General features: G+C 35.1%; 2 protein-coding genes across 9 annotated transcripts in view; one reads left to right on the top strand and one right to left on the bottom strand.

Annotated features, from left to right (window-relative positions):
- The window catches only part of LOC111451285, a 22,541-nt gene extending 9,308 nt beyond the window's left edge, over positions 1–13,233 (bottom strand). For 4 of the 8 annotated variants that reach the window (XM_023091653.1, XM_023091655.1, XM_023091650.1 and 1 more), the window contains exons 1-14: positions 12,450–13,232; positions 11,300–11,362; positions 10,711–11,054; positions 10,522–10,621; positions 10,373–10,450; positions 9,750–9,809; positions 9,511–9,615; positions 9,229–9,339; positions 5,930–5,971; positions 5,711–5,824; positions 5,454–5,635; positions 2,161–2,429; positions 1,966–2,081; positions 64–106 (exon numbers count right to left, since the gene is read on the bottom strand). In XM_023091653.1, the coding sequence (XP_022947421.1) occupies positions 64–106; positions 1,966–2,081; positions 2,161–2,429; positions 5,454–5,635; positions 5,711–5,824; positions 5,930–5,971; positions 9,229–9,339; positions 9,511–9,615; positions 9,750–9,809; positions 10,373–10,450; positions 10,522–10,621; positions 10,711–11,054; positions 11,300–11,362; positions 12,450–12,629 (1,807 nt within the window). In that variant the 5' untranslated portion in view covers positions 12,630–13,232. Of the gene's footprint in view, positions 1–63; positions 107–1,965; positions 2,082–2,160; positions 2,430–5,453; positions 5,636–5,710; positions 5,825–5,929; positions 5,972–9,228; positions 9,340–9,510; positions 9,616–9,749; positions 9,810–10,372; positions 10,451–10,521; positions 10,622–10,710; positions 11,055–11,299; positions 11,363–12,449 lie in introns of all 8 variants that reach the window. The other 4 variants (XM_023091658.1, XM_023091652.1, XM_023091656.1 and 1 more) reach the window with 4 other exon arrangements.
- A 4,460-nt stretch (positions 13,234–17,693) lies between these two features.
- LOC111451023 (CCR4-NOT transcription complex subunit 11-like) overlaps positions 17,694–24,379 on the top strand; it is a 10,152-nt gene continuing 3,466 nt past the window's right edge. Inside the window, exons 1-3 of the mRNA XM_023091251.1 lie at positions 17,694–18,023; positions 19,170–19,280; positions 21,347–21,433. Coding sequence (XP_022947019.1) covers positions 17,826–18,023; positions 19,170–19,280; positions 21,347–21,433 — 396 coding nt within the window. The 5' untranslated portion in view covers positions 17,694–17,825. The remainder of the gene's footprint in view (positions 18,024–19,169; positions 19,281–21,346; positions 21,434–24,379) is intronic.

Genomic DNA, 24,379 nt, shown 5'->3' with positions numbered 1-24,379 from the left:
GGGGGGGGGGGGGGGGGGGGTGTAGTCAGAAACAAAATGTAGAACACACAGAAGAAGTGATACCTTCAATGTAATTCACAGATCCATCCTCCAAATGCCGGACCCACTGCAATTTAAAAGAAGGACCATTAGTTACAAAACGATATTTAAGTAGCTTAGCAGTGAGTGAAGTTTGCAGCCTCATATATTTATGGGTTTTGACATTCACAAAACTAATAATACAAAAGAATAAAGGAAATCCAATACAGACTATAGAGATGCTAGTTAAGAACATAGCCAAGATCAGAACCACTGATCCACAGTCTCATAAGCCAAACTAGCCTTTCAATCTATGAAATAGCAAAGTAAAAAATTGAGATGATTAGCCAAAACAACAAGACTACGAGTTTCATCGACATCCATTAATTGATCAGCAACTATGATTCATTTTCTTGAGAAGAGTTTTCCACGACCAGAATGGATCGACATATGATATATGGACGAATCCTTTCAATTCAAGTTTATGTATGGCAGTGGAACTTGTAGCTCTGTTGTTTTAGCCAACATCTCAATGTTTACGCTTGTCATTTCAACATCTCAATGGCTTGGTGGTGGTTATGATCTTGGTGGTGTTCTTAGCTTACTCCTCTATGGCTACCATCAGTATCATTATCTGAGATGGTAATAGTCTTTCAGATATCGAGTAGCAGAGGATCAATGGACCATCAAGATACTCACATTCGATGCACAACATCGAATGTCTCATGATCTTTTATTTTCAATAGGATTCGTAATGGATAATATTTGGGTCTTCGATTCTCGCTTTGGCTCTTTCAAAGAGCTCCCAAGCTACATCTACTATGCAGCTTCCTGCTAGTTCTCTTTCCCATTGATTTTGTCCGTACTTTGGCTCTTCCAAAGAGTTCCCTTCCTCCGAGTTCTCTTTTCCATTCATTTTGTTTTAGCTGTTATGTTGTTATGTAACATTGATTTTCTATTGTGTTGCTATGTGGCATTGATTAGTAGCCTTATACAATATAATATTAACATGAGATCAACTGAAAAAGGAGTGTGGAAGTAATCAAATTTCCTAGCTACCTTGATGGAGTTACGAAGTCGTTCATGCCAACATCAACCTCGAAAGTCAACTCAATAATAGCAATACATGACTTCTAAATGACAATGAAGAAATGAGACAGTTGCCTTTTTGTAATTATTTAGGTCTAATTCTACTCGATTGGATTCATTGCTTAGTAGAGTTCCTTTTAAGGGTTTGGTGTTTTCACATCCCTTGTACTCTCATTTTTTCTCAATGAAATTTCAGTTTCTTATAAAAGAAAAACATATTTAAAAAATTAATACAAAATCCAACGGTTGAAGAAAAGATAAGAAACATAAGAAAATTTAAATGAAATCTGTTCAAATTGGGAAACATTTTTGTAATTTTTTTGGGATGAGGATTTTCTAAATTTTCAGGGAGAAGGGGGCAGTTCTAGTTTTATTCTTCTGCGGGGAAAACCCAAAAAAGGTTTTTAAAAAATGCTTCCCAAATTGAACAAAATTCATTAAAATCATAACTGTAAACGAACTTGAAGTTGCACACTATGAAGAAGCATGAACCTTAACTGGATCAACTCTTCATACCACTCTAAACATTTGCCTTCAGAGATTCTTTGAATTCTTTCATTCCACATGCCTCTACTAAAGCTTATATAGCATTAACCGTAGAATATTTGCTTTACATTTAATTTTTACACCAAAAAGAAGCTGAAAGTACTTTCCTCTGACCTTTATTAAAACCCCCAAGAAATACCGAATGTAATCTGAATATCTCATTCCAAAATGTGGACAGAGCAATTATGCATCCAACAAATTTCAGTTACAAAAAAAAGTAACTTCTTATTTTAGTGTCATCACAAGAATTCCAGTTACCAAGAGCAAAATCCGATTCAAACAAGGTAGAATATTGGGTTCAAGAAGATGGACCTCAAAATTACAGCTAGTTGTTCCATTAATTGAGTATCCACATGCTTGGAGCTCTTGTCCCGGAAAAGCTTCACCAGATATTTGAAGCCCCTCAATAGCAGGTAATGGATCATCATCTGAAACCAAAAGTGAACCCCATTTAATATGAACTGTTACTGAAATGCTAACAACAAAAACAGGGAGAAAAATATTTGCCTTCAGAAAACGAAGGTGAAGGTTCCTCGAGGACTGGAGGCAGAATTTGAGAATGAGAGGAGCTTGGTTCATCAAGAGTGGCAGGAGGAGGAGATTGCCCAGAACTCCAGTTGGAGATAGGTTCTCTCTCTGTTTGGTCGGCCACATCTTGATCATCACTATTGGTTACAGGTTCACGAAATGTCACCTGTTTGTTTGTTCCTTCACTGTAACGTGTACCAAGTAGACTAACAGAAGTTAGATCTGAAGGAATAGTGTGAAGAGCGTCACTACATAAGCAACGAAAAGCCATGTTAATAATAGCAACCAGCGTAAAATAATGTTTATCAACACAAGATTAGCTGCTAGCTGTACGTAGTCGTAAATTCTGAAAAGATAGAAAGTTCTACTATTATACGTCAACTTGATTCAAGATTTTGAGATGTTCATCTTTCTTGAAAATATTTCTATGCTCAACTTCTTCTCATTTTCAAACACACAAACAGTCTATTGAAACTATAAGCTTGTTTTACAGTGCCTGCAAATTACAATAGTACCAACAATCCCCACACCAGACACCACACCATCAAAACACTATCCTCGTGGAAGATACCTCCCTAAAAGGCGTCTCCAAGGACTTCTACCAAGACTTCTCGTATAAGTGAACAATATGAAAGGTCTAGGAGAACATGTGCTACAAAGCTAACAATCTCAACATGATTAAAAAGGAGAACAATTTCTCTTATGCTTCATTAGTGAAGTAAAAAGCAAGATGAGAAAAACGTGAATTTACAAGATTAGAGTGCTGAAGACAAATGAAGGTAGGGGTCATTAAATGTGCTTACATGAAAAATAAGATTTAAAAAGAACATACACAACAATATAGTTCTTAGAATTATCAAAAAACCAAACGTCATATGAGGACATTAAAATCTATCAATCAACAGAATAATGTAAGAGATATATCCCATACATCAATGAAATTGCTTAAAAAATCTGGGAGGCAAGTTTTCCCTCACAGTTGAAAGGATTCATTTCCACAAAAACATGTACTAATAAACATTTTAGACCAATCATCCTACACATTCCTTAGCTAAAGAACCTTCAGTTCTTTTACTTTCTTTTAATGGAAATCGAGATTGCCCATTGTTTTAGTGAAAATGTGCAACAAAAGTTCACAGACAGAAGGAAAAAAAAACCATAAAACGTAACTTTAGAGCTTTTAAAAAGCCACTGCAATTAGAGCTTAATAGAAAAGAGGAGTGATTACAAAAGAGAAGATCTAACCAATGGGAAGAAATAAAATTTTTCAAACCCAAAACTCCCTCTAGACCAAGTAGACTAACAGAAGTCCTTCAGTTTCTCTGTAGCCATTGTTCCTCCTGTCATAGAGCTTTAATTGCATTGCGGCCAGACAAACCTTTTCTTCCTTTAAGGAATGTCAGAGCCTTTGGAAATAAGTCCTTAGGTTTTGACTTCTTTTGTAACCATATTCAAAAGATGGCCCTCTTGTTACGACATCCTCCTTATAATTATGAGTAACTTGCAGGCTCTTTTGGTATTGTTTTTGTTTGGAGGAAGCTCTCTACCCCCGGTCCTTAGGTTATTCCCCTTCTATTGTTGAATATACCCCTTGATGTTTCTTATAAAAAAAAAAATAATAATAATAATAATAATAATAATAAATAAATAAATAAATAAAATAAAAATAAAAATAAAAACCTTCCTTTAAAATTCAACCCACATAATAGCTGTTCTAATTTATTGAGGGAGGAAACATCAAAACTCAAATTGATTTTTTTTTTTTCTTTTTGGGAGAGAAACAACTATAATTTCATTGATATGGTAAAATTACAAAGGGCAGATCTCCAAGCCCTGGGATCTATGATAGAAGTTTCCAATGGGAAGTAAGATAAGAGATAGCAAGATTCTTGAAGGAGTAATTTTTACATCATGACAGCCAAACAAAAAACTAAAAATTCAAGGAAGCTAATAAAGGATCTTTCCTTGTAAAAAAAATGTGGTGGTTTCTTTCACACCAATTAATGATAAAAATTCAGGAAACCTCATTCACTCAAAGGAGGGTGGAGGGAAAATACTGCATTACTCTCCTCTGCCTGTGTCCGTACAACCAATTCAGCTTCAAGGAAAAACAAGGACATCTCAGTTGCAGCTTATCAACCATGTTATGTTCTTCAGAATATGTGGTCCAAAGCAAAATTCCTACTTACTAGCGTTTTGCAATTCCAAATAAATCTAGATACTTCCATTTTCAGGGCAGCTACCTTGCAATAAGCTTTAGTCAAGAATGAAAAAAGAGAGTGCACCAAAAAGATCTCACAATCAAATCCCTAGTTCAAAACACTCTACAGCTCTAGCATGGTAGTCGTAAAGACCTTTCCTCCCAAATTCAGCAAAACACCGCCGAAGACTAAAAGATATCAGCTGAGCTGGGTACCAAGATATATATGGACGGTCCTGAAACTGTTTCCAGATAAATAACCCAGGCAATAATAAGTTCAATAGGAAGTTTGGACCCAATTCTTTGACTTTACTTTTAAGTTGCAAGTGAAGAAGAGATGGTTACTGTCCTTGGTCTCCACCGCTCTAGCCAGCAATTGGGAATCTACTAACTCCTTTTATTTGTTGGGTCAGACAGTTGAACCCTAAAGCAATTGAGTGAGAAAACAGGCAACGTTTAATAGGTCAACATAGTTTGTAAACTCTTGAGCTGTAGCTTCAGTGAAATATGGAATATTTGTGGGAGAAAGGAAATGTTTTTGGTAGTTTAATGCTTGTTAGCACATATAACAGAAAGCTTGAAATGTTACACCTTTTGGCATTAGGTCTAGTACAAAAAGGAAGGTAGCGGGTCCATATGACAAATAAAGAGAAATAGGTGAATCTTTGTATAGATATTGATTTAATTTTAGAGAACGGAGGGTAAAAAAATCTACAGGTATCAATAAACGTGACAAAATATATGATCTGACTATATTTCCCCCAGCATAACTGAATATTCTACAAATGGGGGGGTATTGTTGAAGTGAGGAAGACTATCCAAATTAAGTAAATTAAGATCACTACTCTAGAGAAAATTACAAGAGCTGAACAAAAGATGATACAAAAGGTTCCAAAACATGATGAAGTTATATGTCATTCGATGAGATAGTTGAAAATCAACATTCATCTCAGGACCATACTAACACGTTTGGCATGCAACATAAATATGCAATGAAAGCAGAACGCACCAACAATTGAGAAGGTTGTTATTGTAATCAGTTCAGTAGCAGTCTTCATGTGAACAGGCTCACCTGCTTGCTTGATGTGAATACCTCCCCAAATCATCTGGTTCCAACTTTTTTGCAACACCTAAACCAATCTGATGATGACTGGGTAGATCCCAATCAGCTGTGGTCTGAGCATCAGAAGAAGAAACTGGGATATTCCCGTTCCAATAAGAAGGTTGAGGAACCAACTCAAGCCCATTTTTAGTCTGGAACAAAATTTAGAAAATTAAGAAAAATAAATTAATTTAAAAAGGAGGTATAACAGAAAGATGCGAGCATACTGAAGCGGTTAAGGTTGCACCAACAGAATGGAAGGGTGACTGTGGTGCAAAACTTGAGTGGCTTGCATCAGAGCGCCAAGGTGTTAATTGATACTGTGACTCCTTCAATTTTGTCTATCAACGCAGAGTAAGATACCAGAACAATAAATAGAAGTAAACAAAATGATTTATCAAACTACAGTTTCGCTTGCCATCATTGATCTATTAAATTCTCAGTACCTCAGTGAGAAGAAGCTTCTCCTGCAAGTGCTTGAATAGAATCTGCAAGAATAAATAAACTCCCCAGAGTTACTTTTCCACTTATTTTAATAGAACAGACTAAAAGCTGCTATATAAGTTTTATTAAAGTGAATAATAAAGCTTGTAGGTTAATTTCTTGCATCCTTCTTACACAAGTTAGATGGGACTATAAAATGACAGATATCAGCATATATTAGTCATTTGTTAGTGCATTCATCACAGTAAGGGCAGTACTATCAATCAACTCTACTGAATGACCATTTAGAAGTCAATCTCAAACTTCAAGAACCAATTAGAAAAAAAATTCAAACCTCAGGACCAAGCATGTCAATTTTGAAACCTCAAAGACCATTTTTTTTTTTTTTTTTTTTTATCAGGAACAATGATTAATACATTTCATGGATGGTATGAAATTACAAAAGGACAAATAAATGTCATGATTTAAAAAGACACTTCCAGAGCAATTAGAGAAGTAAGCCTACACCTATGAACGATTGGTGAGAATTTACCAAAGACATCCTTTTACGGACCAAATGGGTGATCAATAAGAAACAAACTCCATATACGTTGATATCTCTCCCGGTAAGGCAATGGACCAATTAAAAGTGGCATTTCTTTTTCTAAAAAAAACCTAACGAATGGACAATGAACAAACAGATGCATCAATGTTTCATCCTAAAACTAAATAAAAACTAAATTAATTTACGTCCCATGGATAAAAGTGTATTTTAGCCAAATAGGGAAAAACAAATAAAATACAAATTTTAAATATAGAGAAAGTTAATGAACAAGAATTTTTATTATTTCTTAATAAACTACTTTACACAAGTCTTTTTGCCAAGTTTCTTATTGGGCTTCAGTTGTAAATTTTTTTGCAATTACCTTTTATGTCTCATTTTGCTTGATTGGAGTCCTTTTTGTTTCAGTTTGGCTCTCTTTGTTCGGGTTTTTTTTATACCCTCCTTGTGTACTTCGATTTCTTCTCAAAATAGTTTGATAATTTGGGGATGGGGCATTCGCAAGATCGCAATTACGGCAATCCTCCTTGTGAAAATTAACATCCTTAACTATTTAATTTCTTTTTCCTTTTCTTGTTTTTTTCCAATTGGGAACCCTTTATACAATCCCCCTATGGTTTGGCAAGCTTTCGTTCTCTTTTGTATATTTCATAGATCTAATGAAATGACATACTTCCCATATAAAAAATGATGGGATTAGAGTGTAAAGGTCAATATTAATTACCAAGGTAGTTGTAGTAGGAATTTGTTAGAGACTAAATGTTATAAAATTAATTTAATCAAATGATGACATTAGAGTGTAAAGCTAAAATAATAATTAAAAGGGTAATTTTAGTAGGAGTTTGTCAGAGACTACTTGTTATAAACAGAGGGATCAGGCAAGCAAATGATGGAGTTAGAGTGTAAGGGTCAAATAGTAATTACCAAGGTAGTTTTAGTAGGAATTTGTTAGAGACTAAATGTTATAGAATTAATCTAAAAAAGATAGAGACTAAATGTTATAGAATTAATCTAAAAAAGATAGAGACTAAATGTTATAAAACTAATCTTATGAAATGTCATGCTGCCAATGAAAAAATGATGATTGGAGTGCAAAGGTAAAATAGTAATTAGAAAGGAAATTTAGTAGTAGTTTATTAGAGATACTTGTCATAAAGAGTGGGATCAGGCAAGCAATTTTATGATTGTTCAGACTAGAGCTCGCTCAAAAGGGGATGTGTGATTATTTGTTGTAGGATTGTCAGTTTGTTTAGTCCCTTCGGGCTTAATGGCTCACTTTGTTCGGTTTATGTTTGGCATGAAGGATGATTGTTACGCTTTGATTGGGATTGTGCTCCTGGGTTCGCCTTTTCAAGAGAGGGGCAATATTTTGTGGCATGCTAGTTTCTTTACTAGTTTGTGGGGGTTTGGTTTGAGAGAACCAATAAGATTTTAGAGAGGTGGTGTGGTTTTGAGACAAGGTTCAGGAGATGGTTATTAGGTTTAATGCCTCCTAGCGGGCTTCAGTCACAAGGCTTTTTGTAAATGGTCTTGGTTTAATTTTGTTGGATTGAAGTCCATTTTTGTAGCTTTCCTAGGAATTCTTTTTTGTTGGGCTTGTTTTTTGTATGCTCTTGGTACATTCATCTATTAAATCACCCATCAACCCTGCCGTTTAAGAGGATGGGTTAAGGTAAATTTAATTATATTAACACTTAAATACACCCTCACTTGTGGGCTTGGAAATTTATAAAAATCCCAACAGTGGAAATCAATATTAATTGGAGAAGAAATTACTTTACATAGGTTTGAACACAGGACCTTCTGCTCTAATATCATGTTAATAACAACAAAACCTCCACCTATTCCCACAATGGTATGGTATCGTCTATTTTAGGCATAAACCCTCGATATTTTACTTTTGGTTTCACTCTAGTGGCTTTACCTTTGGTTTCATCCAAATGGTTTTGTTTTTGGTTTCACCCAAAAAGGCCTCATTCTAACAAAGATAGTTTTCACTTCTATACCTATGTTGTTTCCCTTACCTAGCCAATGTCGGACTTTGGTCGCATTCCTAACAATCCTTCTCTTGCATAAAGTAGACCATCGAGTCTCTCCTCAAATAGTCATCTATATGTCTAGCTCTAATTCAAGCCAACTCATTTTCTTTGGAGCACATCGTTAGTCCAATAGAGCTCAACCACAAGTACGCACTATGACTGTCTTTGAGGCTCACAAATTCTTTCTTCCCCACATGAGGATTTTACCAACATGGCTAAAGTCTAGAGCTTGGCTCAAATACCACATTAAATCACCATTCAAACCAAAATTTTAAGTTGGTGGATAATAGTAAATTTAATTATATGAACACTCCCAACACTCTCACTCACTTGTGGGCTTGAAAATTTATAGAAAGCCCAACAAGTGAAAATCAATATTAATTGGGCGAGGAAATGACAATGCAGGGGTTCAAACTTAGGACCTCTTGCTCATAAATCATGTTAAATCATCAATCAATCAAAAAGTTTAAGTTGATGGGTTAGAATAAATTTAATTATATCAACACTTTAACACATTCATCTTCTCTTAATGAAAGCTCTATTTCTAACCCTCAAAGACGGAAAAGTATTGTTTGTAGAAATTACCTCAAATTATCTAACTACAATTTCTCATCTCTAATCTCAATACAATTTCAAAATCTTGTTATCTAGTTCCTATCCTAGCCTGGCCCTCAAATAAAGTAAAGTGATTCGTTCAAAATCCACAGATTTAAAGGTTCACCTTGACATTGCTGACGATGGATTGAGCATCAGGAACAGGAGGTTGCAGTGAATATTCTGCAAGAAGAGACAGCAAAGATGATACAAAGGTGGTTCTCTCTTGTTGAGCTTCCTGATACAACCAGATGAGAACCATGGAGTCTATTACAGATAATATTAGAAAAGAAATACAATGAGGTATCTTAACGGATACTAAATTGTTATCAAACTAGTTAATGGCAACAAAATTAAGCATTCTGAAAGACCAGAAGCCACGTCAGAAATGCCAAAGCAAGGAAGGAACCTGCAACGCATATGTAAGACGGATATTTTCCTCAATTATGTCTTGTCTATAGGAGAGAGCTTTAGAAGCAGCATCAACAAGCTCTTGTTGTTGTTGATCAAAGGCCTAATAGAAGGAAACCAAAAAGGAAAAGAAGCCCAACAGCAAAACACCAATGAGAATGGAATCGAAGGAAATGATAAAAGTAGAAAATTCAGGGAATGTAATAGACAATGAATACAAGTCAAAACCCTGCTTACCAAACGCATATAGGCAATACGTTTTTCCAGAACATATTTTTCACTTCGTATTTGTGCTTCCTATTACAATAAGAATCATCAGCGTCTCCAAGTAAAAGAAATCCTAAAAAAAATTGATATAACAATAAAAAAATAAAAAAAATGTTGGTAAGAAACAAAGCAAATACAAGGCATACAAAAAAAAGTCAACCAAGAAAATTCCCAAAAGCTACCAAAGGGATTCCAATCCAAACAAATTAAATCAAGTCCTTATAATTACAAAAAGGTCAAGTGATCGATACCCACAAGGAGGTATTTAACTTCACCAACTCTCAAACCTCATCATAAGACCTCTCACTCTCCCTAAAAATTCCATTATTCCTATCAATCCAAACCTCCCACAAGATCGCAAAGAAACTTGAAACTTGCATGCCACAGAACTATCTTTATCACGAAAAGGCAAACCCAGAAGAACCTCCTCAATTCTAGTGAAACAATCATGATTCCAAACCCAGTATAAATTAAAAGCATCCAACCAAAGGGCCCAAAGGGACTGACAAAGGGGCATCCCCATAAAATGTGAATTTTGTAAATATATGAAAATATTTACAATGGGCTAAGATAGTCCATATGATTCATTTTACCTTGACAGAATAATCAGCAAGATGCTTGCGTAACAGCACAATTTCATCTTCATGTTCCTGGACTTTAACAACAAGATCCTAAATATGAAACATAGGTTAAAGGGCTTCCTTGTAAATATATGAAACAAAGGACTAGAACTAAGACATGCCTGTTTCCAGAGACTGTTGGGAATATTTGCTTCAGCCTTTGGCATCATGCCATGTCCAGAAAACTTAATCTGTGAATCATATTCTCCATCCACTGCAAACCTAACAGTCATGAAATAGTTTTCATATGCTATGTTTTATTTAAACTAATAACATAATTGGCCAAGGATGAACCACATCATTTTACTTGCCTGCTACCAGAGAAAGATGTTGTAGATGGTGAAGAGAATTGTGAGCAACCAGCATTGTCAACCGGTGGCTGAACACCAGGAAGAGCATTCACCATCCTGTCCGACTTGCTGTTCTCAAAGCGAGATTCTGTATCAACCCGCATGGAAACTTCATCCTTTTGCAAAACATCTTGATGGACAACTAGCGCACCCTGTGAATCAACAATAGAAATGTTCTTCTTAAACCTATGTCCTTCACTATCACCTGAAATATCTGATTGATGCTCCCCATTAGATCCTTGATGGTCATTCTCAATCCATTGGTTTGTGGAATGAAGCCTTTGAGCCAAAGGTTCATCAACCTTCTGCCACATTTCAATGAAAAAATGAATAGAAAAATCCACAACGAGGTCAAATTTCTTCCAAACTGATAAACATACTCCTACTGAACTGAATGCAAGATATGAAAATAATTAGAGAAGTGAGCAAAATTCAACCACAATCAACTGCATCCAAGAAACTAAATGCTTGGAAAAAAACACAAAACCCACATTTCAGAACATTAATGAAACACTTAGATTTTGTATTAAATTCAATTTATAGTACTTACATATTTCTCAAGTTTCTGGATCTTTTTCTGAAGTTCAATCCTCAGTCGGTTATTTTCCTCCACCTAAGGTATTTAAATTCACTCATGTCAGCATGTAACTTTAAATAATGAAATCTAAGCTGTAACTGAGTCAAATACTCATGCTATGTAAAACACACAGTAATGGGTCAATAAAAATGCAAACGAGGAGAAGGAACAACCAGGTGCAGTTTCTGATGTGGGTAATAGCACATACACCGGTATATGAAAGAATGCTTAAGAACTGGCTTTTAACCAGTACTAAAAAAATGCAAGTTGAAAATTACATCATCAGTAACTCAAACAAGAATTCGGATAGAGAAATATGTTTCGGGGACTCCACCTGAGAAGAAGGATGTACCATCATACAAATTACACGCACTAATCTGTTGACACCATTCTCAAATATCATCAATGATGTCTAATTGCCAAGTTTCTTTGTCTCACCAAACAAACAATGCTTATGTTTATACGACTTGATAAAGTTGAAACACAGGTATGCTACCCAGGATAGATAGCGGCTTAAGCTTCTACATTTCAGGTAGAATAAAGCTGCTTCATCAATTGACATTTCGTTTCAACTCACAACAGTTGAAGTCATTGAACTATAAGACGCTTCAATGGTATACACACTTTTTTTCCTTTAGAAACTTTCTAATCGAATCATACCCCAGATTATCCTCCTTAACAAAATGAGGAAAAAAAACAACAGCATCAACTATAAAACCAGCAATAACGGTTATGATCATATAAAAATCGAAAGAGAAGGTAGTTTTATGAACCCATATTAGATTGCGGTAGCCTATAATCCCAAGCGTTGAGAAAGCAGATTTTGGATAAAGAGAAAGATTGGATTCCTGCAGCTAGTATCTCTATATTCCTACAACATTCTCAATGGAAAAAATACTGCTCAATTGATGGTATGCATTATGCACAACATCGAAAACATGAAAATGGTTTTAGAAAGAAAACGTGAAGGAAACAACCATGGAGTTAGAGATCTTAGAATCGCGCAAAAGTGAAGTGAATACAATACTAAATTTAGTGATGAATTAACAGACGAGTAGCATTCGTTTGATGTTGAGAGACGGAATATGAAGGGGGGGGAGGGGCAAAGGAAAATTCATTGCACCTGTTGCTTGATGGTAGCCTCGGCTGCTTCAACAGCTTTCAGTACCTGGAACAAGTTGCTATCATTGTTGTTACTGTGATTGTTGGATGAGTGGGAGTTAGATTGCTCTGCTGGTGCAGCACTGACGTCCAAGTCAGAGAATTTTTCAGCCAATGATCTCCCGTCGAAACCATTTTTCATCTTCAACCCCTAGCTCAAACCAACCGAAAAATGAATGATCCGAACCAGAATAGCTCTTGGTATCTCAAGTTAGTGATAAATTCAGCCGCAGAATTGGGTCGTAGGAGTGACACCTCCTCTTTCGGACAATAAACAACTCAATCAGTGAGAGAAAGAAGGTATGACGTACGAATATCGTGTGAACCCCAAAAGCAAAATGAATATAAAACCCTAACGCAGTGGGAACAAAAGAGAGATGACATATAACTTCAATCCCAATTCTCTATCTGTCCCGCAATGATTCATAAGATAGTGATGCGGTTTTGATGATTTCTTCGAATAAATTAAAGGGAAATGAAGATGAAAGCGAAGGGAAAAAGGAGACAGGAGGAAGTCGAATTCAGCTTAGCCTGAACTTTAGCTCGAACGAAACCACTGTTTTGAACCTGAAGCAATCCATCAATCGATCAAATCCATGGCGTTGTGTATGGATCAAATCCAAGTCGGCTCCTCCGCCTGCGAGCTTCAGTTCCGCGAGAGTCCGAGTGAGTGAATTACACGACGCTCGTCGCCATGGTTTATTATGTAATTCAGGTCCCCTCCTCATTTTACCTTTTCTCTCACTCCCTCTCCCACTGAATTAATATTCAATCAAAAATACTTTTTACTTTTAAAAAATTTCAAAAATATCTTAAATTTTAAAAAATCAAAAATATTCCTATTTAGTTTTCGATATAAACGAATACTTTATTTCAAAAATATTCTTACATTTTCCAGTTCACTTTCAAAATACATTTAAGTTTTAAAAGTTTCATTAATGTCCTCAGAGAAAATTTAAATTTTTAAAAATACATTTAATATCTAAAAGTACTCAGTAACAACTCCACTGTTGAGTCGCAAAATTCAGTCATATGCAATATTGTTCTTGTATTTATTTTTTGAATAAGGTTGGATGCATAGTACTACTGTACACATCATTTACACACGCATGAACCCACTAAGCATGCTTCTATACGCACCCTTCGGTTTAACAGTAGGCTAGCACACTCTTATGCGGCCAAAAAAATGAATAGAAAAAAAAGGAGTGGGCATCATATCATGGTTTAGCATCTGTCCCAAACATGTTGTGGAAGTATCCCGTGCTCGGGATATACAACATATATGAGGTCGTTCGTTTATTTTAGTTTAGTTTGTCATTTGAGGCTACATAAGTCATGTATGCTATATTTGTAAATGAGACCTGGAAAATGTAGTAAAAAATAATTTTTACTTTCCTTTAGCTAAGAGTAAGTTTCTTTACAATTCTATTTAGTCTAGATTGCAGGTTTAGAATCATTCAAGCTTGACATGATCGACCTTGCTTGTGATTCGAATCTCAAACAAATGCTCTTGCCTTAAAATACTTGATCAACAAGATACACTATCTCGCTCATGACAGGTTCACTAAGAGAAAATTAACTGACAAATTTCTTAATAATCCCCACAAGTATATTCATTAATCATAAGTTAGTTCTATAGTTATCCGGAGCCCAAACAATCGAGTCAGGTTTACGATTCAAGGCTAGTTGATGAACCCCCAATCATCCATGTATATCCGCATAAAATCACATACATGAACAAATCATCATAAGTCTCCAGTTTAATCATCACAAGTCTCAAGTTCAACCACTCTAAAAGTGCAACGGTGGACCCACAAACTCCCTAATAATTTCCATTAAGTATAATCATACATCATAAGCTATTGCTATATTTATTTGGACCCTTGACAATCGAGTTGAGTTTACGATTAAGAGTTAATTGGCGAACCCCTAATTGACCTCGTATAACTGCATAAAAACCACTAATATGGTCAAATTGTAAATAGATAATTAGCATAACAACCTAAACGTGGATACTTAATCATATATAAATTTCTGTTCCGTTAAGAGTTTAGTTCGTTCCTTTCTTAGGAAACATGCATCATAATGTTTAACGTGTTTCTTTTAATACATACGACCAACTCAATTCAGGCTCAAATTTCTAAGACATGCTTCTTATAACATGCTTGTAACTTACGTTATAGGCCTCGACGATGACTGCTTCCTTCTACAAAATTTTAGATCTTGTCACGCTAGATCCATAGACATAACAATCATGAATTTTATTAAGAATTGATGAAGATATTTGATAACTCTCGATAGTAGACCAACTGCAATCACCCTTCAACCAGCAAATCGATCTAATGTCACTGTCTATTTATAAAAAGTTAAGTACTGGTGAAGCTATATAGACCAACTGCAATCACCCTTCAACTAGCAAATCGATCTTTCACTCGTCTAGAAAGCAAGATTGAAGATATCTTAATTCAAATGAACAAGTTTATATTTCTAGCAGATTTTATCATTTCGGATTATGAAACGAATCATGATGTACCAATTATCTTGAAGATATCATTTTTAAAAACTGGAATAACATTGGTAGATGTCCACAAGGGAACTACAATGTTGAGAATGAATGATCAACAAATACAATTCAATGTCAGTGATAGTTTGGAGTATCGAGCAAATAAAGAAGAATGTTCAACAATTTATGAACAAGTAGAGAATCCAGCGGACAGTTTGAAACAACAGCATCAACAATAATTTCACCAAACAGCTAGCAAGATTGGAGAAACTCATAAGAGTTTTTGATTCATTGGAATTAGAGGAAAGAAAAAGTTAACCAATGAAGTCTTCTCTTGAGGAAGCAGCCCAGTTAGACTTGAAATCACTGTGTGTCGCTCTGTCGTAGGAAAAATGGTTGGATGTAGATCCTTCACAAGGAAGATAACTGGTATGGAGGAGCCCTACTCGGCCTGGTTTATTGCCTTTTGGATCGATTTGACCATTTTTTTATTGATTCGGCACCCATTATCATTGTTCCGACCCTATTAAGCTAAATTGAGATTGTGAGTGTCTTGGAAGGTCGTTGGAGTACATGAGGTTATCTAACAGTTCCACATCAAACTTTGCTGAAATTCTCTATGATTAAGGTAAGTGACCACAATATTGGACGCTATAAGCTAAGTCAGAAGACTAGTCACTATATGTGGGGATGTATATTAACATGTAATTATAGCGTGGACATAGTATGAGGTAAAATCATGAGTTACTAGTAGAATAGTAATGTTGATGATGCAAGTATGTAATCATGTTATGATGGTCATATGATACTCATGCCGATGGAAATGCTAGCCATGAAAAAATGATAACTTTACATGAATAGCCATTATCTATGCACTATTTCCGGTTCACAAATAAGGAAGATAGCGTTGGGGTGGGGGTGACAGATGTGATAAGTTAAGTATGACCCGGAAGGAAAAAAAATTGAAGTTAGAAAGCGATATGATAGGCAGTAACTATCTTGTACTGTTATGGGCCGATGTATTCCTACCGTTGAAAGATAGAGTACATATAGTTCTTTGTTCGACTCTAAACTATATGGTTTCTTCCTGAATTAGCTCATGAGAAACAATCGGTCGCTTCATGCATGCTCTAGATTGTGGCTACGACTTTCTCTCATGTCACCTCAACCGCTAATGCAAGCATCCATCTAATTTCATTCTATACCCTACCCTCCCCTTTGTATCGGTTGATCCCTATCTATTTTTCTTTCATCCATCTTGAGAACTAGCTATACCGAAAAAGATTGCAAATTGACGTCGGTCTTCTATGCTATCATCCTCCCTATTCTCCATCAACTTCAAGGCAACAAAAGGGGACGTACGGGGACCAACATCCAAGTTGTGACAATCCAACAATATCAACCTGCTCCTCAGCAAAGAAAGTTCCACTCACAAACCTCTCACTTGAATTACGAGGACCTACACATATTAGTACAATATAACGGAGTCCCCGGCTAGAACCACATGTGCAAGTTTTCCTTTATGTGGCTCATTCGTGCTTTCCGAGGCATTGTCTGTGACTCAGCATGAGAAAAGGAGGAAGCTGCACACTTTCGTGTTCAGAGCATATGTATGTTCACGATCCATGATATTTTTTTTGAAAATGATTGAATGTGACGATATGGTCACAACTATATTAACTATAATTTTGACGATAGGGTCAAGTGAGAGGGTGACGATATGGCCCCAAAAGTTTTGTGGCAAGGTCACAACTTGGTAATATGGTCCATATATTTTTCGACTCCAATAGTGGTATCGTTTACTAGATATTTTTTTAATACTCAACCATTTTCAAATAAGAAAAGGGGCTAGCAATGTAGATGTGTCTACGACATAGTTATGGAATTATATATATATTTTAGCTTCCGCTTCTTTTGTCTTTGTATTAAACTTTTATTCACTTTCGATCCAAAATTAACTATAATAGTACTTTTGATATATATGTATAATATATTTAAAATTAAAATTTTTGAAAGTACACCCAAAGTTCAAAAATATTTTTTTTAAAAATTAATTTAACCTATAATTCGACATAAATAATATGTTAAAATGGTATAAAATTTTATTATAATAAATTAATAAAGACCATTTATAAATTTTTTTTTTTGTATTTTGTCTAAAAATACCCGTAGATTTTAAAAATTTTCAATAATACTTTTAAACTATAAAAAATACTCTTATAATTAGTTTTGAATGAAAATCGTTAGCATTTTATTTCAAATATATATTTGAACATTGAACTGTACTCAAATAAAATAATATTGAACTTTAAAAAGTTTCATTACAACTTTTTGAGTACGGATGAAAAAGTTAAATGGGCATTTTTTTGATAGGGGATCGGGTGATTTTCCTTGGAGATGGAAAATTAGCCTGTCCGGTTTTATCAATTCCTCATAAATTATCTCTATTTTTAATGTTACTTTTGAAAGTTGAAATACTAATAAGTTTAAAGATTTGAGGGTGTTGATGAGTTTTTTTAAAAGTTTAAAGATATTTTAAAAATAAATATTTTTATTAGTTTAGAGAATATTTTATGTAAGGGTAGAATAAAAAATTGTAATAAAAAAGGTATTTTTTTGAATATTTTTATACGATTACAACCAAATTTATTTGAAATTAGTTAGGATTTGAAAGCAATATATATGGAGGTGTGGGATGAGAAAGAAAAAGAATAGCATTCCTTTAAACCGACTTCTGGTTGAAAACGAAATCAAAGCGAAGCTTATATAAGTTGAAGATTTGCAAGAACAACAATTGTGTGCAGAGAGCATTTGATCGACAACCAACCTGCATTCATGTTTAAAATGGCGAACACCGAATTCAAGTGGGGAAGTATGAAGATGACCCTCACGGTTGATGAATCCCGAACGCTCTACTCTTTGCTAGCAGGAGGGGATGAACGCCCGTTTCTGGACATCATCGCCGATTTTACATCCAAGATCCCTCGCACTCGTCAATTTATTGCCTGTTATTCCCTCGCTATTCTCTTGGAGGTCATTCAATCCCTATCCATGTTTTCTCCTCATCATTTTCTGTTATGATTTGTTCTGATTTACACATGTTTACGTCCGAGTTTAGGGCCCTGCTTTATCTGCAAATCTTGTTTCTTCTTCGTCTTCGTTTACATGGCCTGCCGTTTCGTTATGTTTTTTGTTCTAGGCCTTGGTTTTTCTTTGTTTGCCCGGTTGTCCTCCTCGGTGCGTGATTTGAAGTCAGGCATCTCCTCATTTGTCCCCTTCTTAAAAATTTATGATTCTAACCTGCAATTACTAGATTCTCCGTCACCAAGCTTGAAAACCCACTATGGATGTATTACCTAAATCGATGAAATTGTGGCTACTGAAACTGTTATATATGTATACATATACACATTTACATTGGGTCTGTTTCGAGGCCAAAGAAACGGCGTCAAAATATTTCTTCAATCTCCATTCGATAATTATACCAATTTGTTTCGATTCGGGTCATCTTGATAACATTTGTTTTTATAATGCATTTGTCTTTCTTTAAAGAAAATAAAACATTTACGTGTGGCTGAAGATTTTGTTTACTGAGTTCAGTACATGCGATTGGTATCTTAAATCGTCAATGCTTTTTACTCTGTCGAGTTAATCAATATGTAGGATTTTTTTCTCTTTTTTTTTTTTTCATTTTTAATTTAATCTTAGATATTTGGGGTCTTCACTTCCATATGTAGTTTCGGCATGCAGTTCTTTTTAAGAATGTCTGTAGCACTGCTCTTTCTTGCAATGTTTGGTATTAGAATTCTGTTTTTTTCTTTTTGGTAGTTTTATCGTTAGTATGGAAGTCTTTTCTTCTATAATGAGTGGTTTGGGGTTTTCCCTTTTGTAATTTCGTTCATCAATAGAATGGTGTTCTCTTTCCTAAAGAAAAATGTTATTTCTTTTTGGTGTTTTTCTTCCATATTCAACTGTTTGAACTCTTAAGACGATTGGAACACGGTCTTGATTCCTACTATAGAATTTATCATACCTGTTTCGATAGTGAAGGTTAGATTTCCGTACCTTTGTTGTGTCTGTTCCCAATCGTTTCCTTATCTTTTGCATGAAATCCTTTTATGATGAAGGATTGACTCTTTTTGTGCTTATTGATTACTGATTAATGGATCTAAAATGCAGCCAAAGAAGTTGCTTCATGCCACACAACGTTTAGTGGGATTTTCTATTCTTCACCAGGCATATTCCTCGCAAAAATCTTCTTCTAATCCGTTTATATCTTTTATTGTACACGTAAGTATGCTACCTAATGACTTAGTAACGAGACATGTTAGAGTTTTTGTTCTCTTTACAATTCGACTAAAAGTTAAATGTCATTCAGTTGCATATGGATGTTCATGTTTTACAATTTAGTTTTTGCTAAATGTCAGCAGCCTGACACCACTGTGTAATGTATGCTATCGAGGAACTTACTATTGGATTGGAGTCCTTTTTGTAGCTTTGTAGTTCTTGTTAACCTTTCTTCTTGATCCATTTATTTATTTATTTTTGTATTGCCCTTGTGTATTATTCTCAATAAAAATTGGCTTCTTTATTAAAAAAAAAGGCTATCTTTTCATAGTTCTCTATTATGTGCCTCACAAAAAAAGCCCTTACATTCTTTGTGCTTTGCACTTAAGCCTGTAAGGTCTAGTCCTCATTTTTTTGTAGTGCGGCTCATGTTTTAAAAAAAAGACTGGGTGAGGTTGCTTCTTTTACTTTAGCCTCCATTGAACTGCCCCTTGGGATTGATTGCGGCACTGATTGCTTTACATTAGTCTTTTTATCAGTATGTCAGTAAAGACAATTGATTAATTTGCACTTCTCTATCAACTATGAAAAAGAAGCCAGTAATGAAGCAAGAAAGTTGCAAAGGCATTGGTGGCTGTGTGAGAGACCTTTGAGTTTTTCTGTAGGTCTTTGGGGAAGGACTGGAGTGAAGTAAGGGGATGTGTGGGTGTGACTCAAGCAGCAGGATGGTAGATTGTCATAGGAAACGTAAGAGGAAGACTATTTGTTAGAACACATATTCCTTCACTGCCCTTTCGCCTTCAGGGGATGGATCTTTACTTTTGAAGAGCTTGGCCTCCCGTTTTGTTTTTTGAATATAGTGGAAGTTTGGCTGTTAGAAGCTTTGATGGGTGTAAGCTTCAAGGCAATTAGAAGCTTTGATTTTGGTAATTATAGTCTTGCCTTTCTATGATTATTACAAACTGGAAAGCCTTTCTATGATAGTTTACTTTTGGGAGGGGTTTCCTTCTACCCTCTGCCCTTAGGCTGTCCTCTTTTGTGTTCTTCATATGCTTATCAGACAAATTTCATAGAAAAAAGAAAGGAGATCTGTTATAGCTGGGTACAGTGTCATGGGTGACGGATGCTTGACAGGATTGCTCTTTAGTTCAGGAAGGCGTGGCAGATCTTTAGGAGAAGGTGTCTCTCAGAGGCTCTGGTGTGGGGTTAGGTAGTGCCTAATGCTAGAAATAGACACTATGGTAGCTCTAGATTTTTCCATGAGTGCAGGTCTTCTCATTTCTTAAACAGGTATTATGGGAAGCTGCTGAACTGATTATGAAGCTTTTAGAGTGTGGCAGGGGTGCTTTTAGGCTATGGGATTGGTTTGTTTCCCTGGAGTGTTATGATGATTTCTGAAAATAGAATATTGTGGTTTTTGAGAGGGTGCGTAAGGGCGATTAATTTGCCTCCACATTTGCGTTTGTTTGATTTGGCTAGTAAGTTGGGAGAAAATTGAAAGAAGCCACTTCACAAATCCTTTCTTTATTACAATTTGGAGTTTTCAAGACCCTTTCAAGTATTCAGATATTGAACCTTAATCTCTCACAAATGCTAAAAAGTGCAAATTCAGAACTGAGAGCGTTGTATGGTATGGATTTCGGGAACCAAGTTCCATGAATATCTTTTAGATCCTGAATTGCACTCTCTCCATCAATCTCTCCTATTGAACAAACATTTTTTCTCCATTCCCTTCATCTCCCTCTCCCCTGACCGCCCTAATTGAGGGCCTATTATCCACTTGTGTAGCTGCTGAGCTTCACTGTTGATTTTTATTTTTTCTAGTACCTCCATCATATTTTTTTTATTCTATGTAAAACCATTTCAATTTTAAAATATTAACAATGGCAATATTTTAGAAGTGATTTGCAATGATTATCGATTGCTTTCAATTTCCCAATCCCATTTCATGGGTTTTAGCAAAAAGAAATTATTTCTACAAGATGGACTTACAAAGAAATTTTCATTGCTATCTGAATAAGGTTAATTTTAGAAACTTGAGTTTTTCTGCTTCGTATTCTGGGTGTCAGGCTGCTTCTGACGAGGAAGCTGAAAATTGTGAGAGGGCATTTATTTTCCAGCTTTTAGCATCAGACAGCTCCAGTGATGGCAAAGAGGTACAACTTCTAATTAATTACATTGATTTTAATTGGCCATTTTGCATATTTTTAATTGTTTATTATAATTTCTTGTGCTTTTTTGGTTTGGAAGATTTTGTGCTATTAAATCATAGAAACTGTGTAGTTATGAGGAACCATAACTGGATTAAAATTGTTGATGGTTATTGGCAACATCCTATTTGTATGCGTTGAAATTTTGTTCTTTATGGTGAGTTAATTTCCCCAACCTTTCCATGAGGAATCAAAACTTAGTCCCCTTTCAGTTTGTTCTATCCCTAGATTTGGGGTTGGGATTTGGTTTTACTATTGGAGGCCTCACTGCCCATTAGTTCTTTTCCTTCCTCTTTGTGAGTTTATGCTCTTTTTTTTTTCCTAAGGATAGAGGATAAGGGTCCTTTTGGTTCTAAATAAAAAATTAAATATCTGCATAAATTGCCGATACTATTCACAGAGAACAGATATATGAACATGATCTCGGAGCCAAAAAACAAAACAAAAAATAAAATAAAAAGGAAGAATAAGAAGAATAAGAAGAAACAAGAAGAGGAAACATAACTTTTTGTTGAGTATGTGATAAGTTTCAAGTTTAATTGGAAAATGACAATAGAAACAAATTTAAAAACCTCACCCACCAAAGAACCCAAAGTTACATTTATTCTCCGTACAGTGGCAGAACAAATTGCATGTATACTTATAGGAATATTTGCGGACAAAAATGAGTTGCAGATGATTCCTGGCTAGTCATAGCTCATATGCCAAACGATATTTTATTTTATTAATTCTCCAATAACTTGGTACAAGAGGGAAGTCCTACTTTTATATTTATAGGTAAGGTTAGGGGTAAAAAGGCTTAGTTACAATAATACTTCACAATAGTAAAGTAAATTACTCTACTAACTAATCCTAAAAAACTCATCAAAATAAACCAAGATAATTTCAAATAAAACCTCTAATTATCCTACATCAATCCCTCTCCTAGAGAAAAATTTGTCAACGAGGAGGATAATTTCTTGTCCAGAGGTTAATGGGTAGGCAGATGTTAACAACACATTTGAGATGTTGAGATCAAGCGATGTTTTGACAATATAGGCATTTTCTGTTACTCAGTTCATGAATCGACAATGACCAATTGCCCTCTTTTTTTCATTTAGCTTGTCATATGTACCTATGGGAAACCTGTTCTTTTCTGAAATGTACCTTGTCTTGTATCTTCTTGATTTGATCGGGTGCTGCTTCAACATCAAGATCTAAACTTTTCGAACTAGAGAAATACATTAGGTGAATAGTTAAATGAGGAAATTTAGTATACACTATCTTAAAAGATATGTTGCACATAGATCTATTCTTCAATTTGAATGCAAGTTCAACTTGTGGGGGAGCCTGATGCCATTCTTCAGCATGCCACCACCAAGTCATTGAATTTAATTTTTTTGATGTCCTAGTCTCACACCTCAGTTTGACCATTAGTTTAAGGGTGGGTGACACGTTGTATTGTATTTTAATGGTCAACTATAAGTTTTTTTCAATATAGCTCCTTATTTATTAACAATTTTCAATTTAGCTCCTCACTGCTGTTAGTGTTAAAATTGGTTGGTTCTCCTTTCAAGGGACAAGCCTTCATTCTGTGGACTAATGCAGTTTATGCAAATTTATGGAGGCTTTGGCTTGAAAGGAACCAAAGAGTTTTTAAGGGACTCGAGGCCAACTTTATTGGCTTTTGGGATTTATTTGTTGTCTTTACTTCTACTTGTTGTACCCTTTCGAAGGGGTTCTGTAATTATAGTCTTCGAATATTTTTGCCGACCGGGGCCGTTTTATCGTAATCCGGTGGCTTTTTGGGGATAATCCATTCTCCTTGTGAAGTCCCACATTGATTGGGGAGGAGAACAAACCACCATTTATAAGGGTGTGGAAACCTTCTCCTAGCAGACGCGTTTTAAAGCCTTGAGGGGAAGCCCGAAAGGGAAATCCCAAAGAGAACAATATTTGCTAGCGGTGGATCTGGGTCGTTACACTCCTTTTATTATGAGCAATTTTGATCTTAGTCTCATTTCCTATTTTTTAAAAAAACTACCTGACATAATATTTATTGGAAAGTAGGAAGAATTAGAAGCTTTCCTCTTTTAGATGATATTTTCTCTAAATTTTTGTCAATTCATCATGTATTATGTGATGTAAATTTCGTGCAAGTCAATTATAACATTCACTAACTATCCGAAGCTAAATTGAAAAATTTTGAAGCATAAAGAATTAAATTTGAACTTTTATTTAAACCATAGCCACTAATGAACCAATACCCAGATATTAGGGAATTAAATTTACATTTTGTCTAACATTAACTGCCCACCAATTTAATGTTAACAAAGCTGTCATACGTTGACTTTAGACCAGGAAGTTGTTAAATAATATAATATCAATGATAAGTTTGCAACTAATGATTTCTTTGTAGATAACACTCATTGTACTGCCTTAAATTGGCGTAAATGCTCCCCCCTTCTAACTATAGTCTTTCTACCTTAGTCACTAATTGGAATTATGTTTTGTAATCCGCCCATGGTGGTGGGGTTCTTCCATTTCTTTCATATTCTTGTCCTTTATATCATTTCTCAATGAAATCTATCCTTTACTAGAAAAAATGTATCAACTACATTTTTTTGTTATTCTAGACTTATGCTTGATGGAAAAAATAAAATCTTTGTATAAATGCTTCACCTAGCTTGCATGTAAATTTGGTCTCGCAAAGACTGGTGATCATCTAACAAATAATATTCCCATTGTTTTAAGGCTCATACTTAGCCCCAAATACACCTCTTGATTAAACGTGCTCTATTTATTTATTTATTTTGTTTTATGGCTAAGACTGGATAGTGGTTAGCTTGTCGTTTAGTGACTTAAAACTGTTCTATCATTCCTCCTCTTTTTTTTTTTTTTTTTTTTTTTTTT

The sequence above is a fragment of the Cucurbita moschata genome, unplaced genomic scaffold (assembly GCF_002738365.1).
Source record: "Cucurbita moschata cultivar Rifu unplaced genomic scaffold, Cmos_1.0 Cmo_Scf00013, whole genome shotgun sequence".
NCBI classification, from domain to species: Eukaryota; Viridiplantae; Streptophyta; class Magnoliopsida; order Cucurbitales; family Cucurbitaceae; genus Cucurbita; species Cucurbita moschata.
The sequence above is the reverse complement of the archived record's forward strand: the minus strand, read 5'-3'. Positions and strand labels throughout refer to the sequence as shown.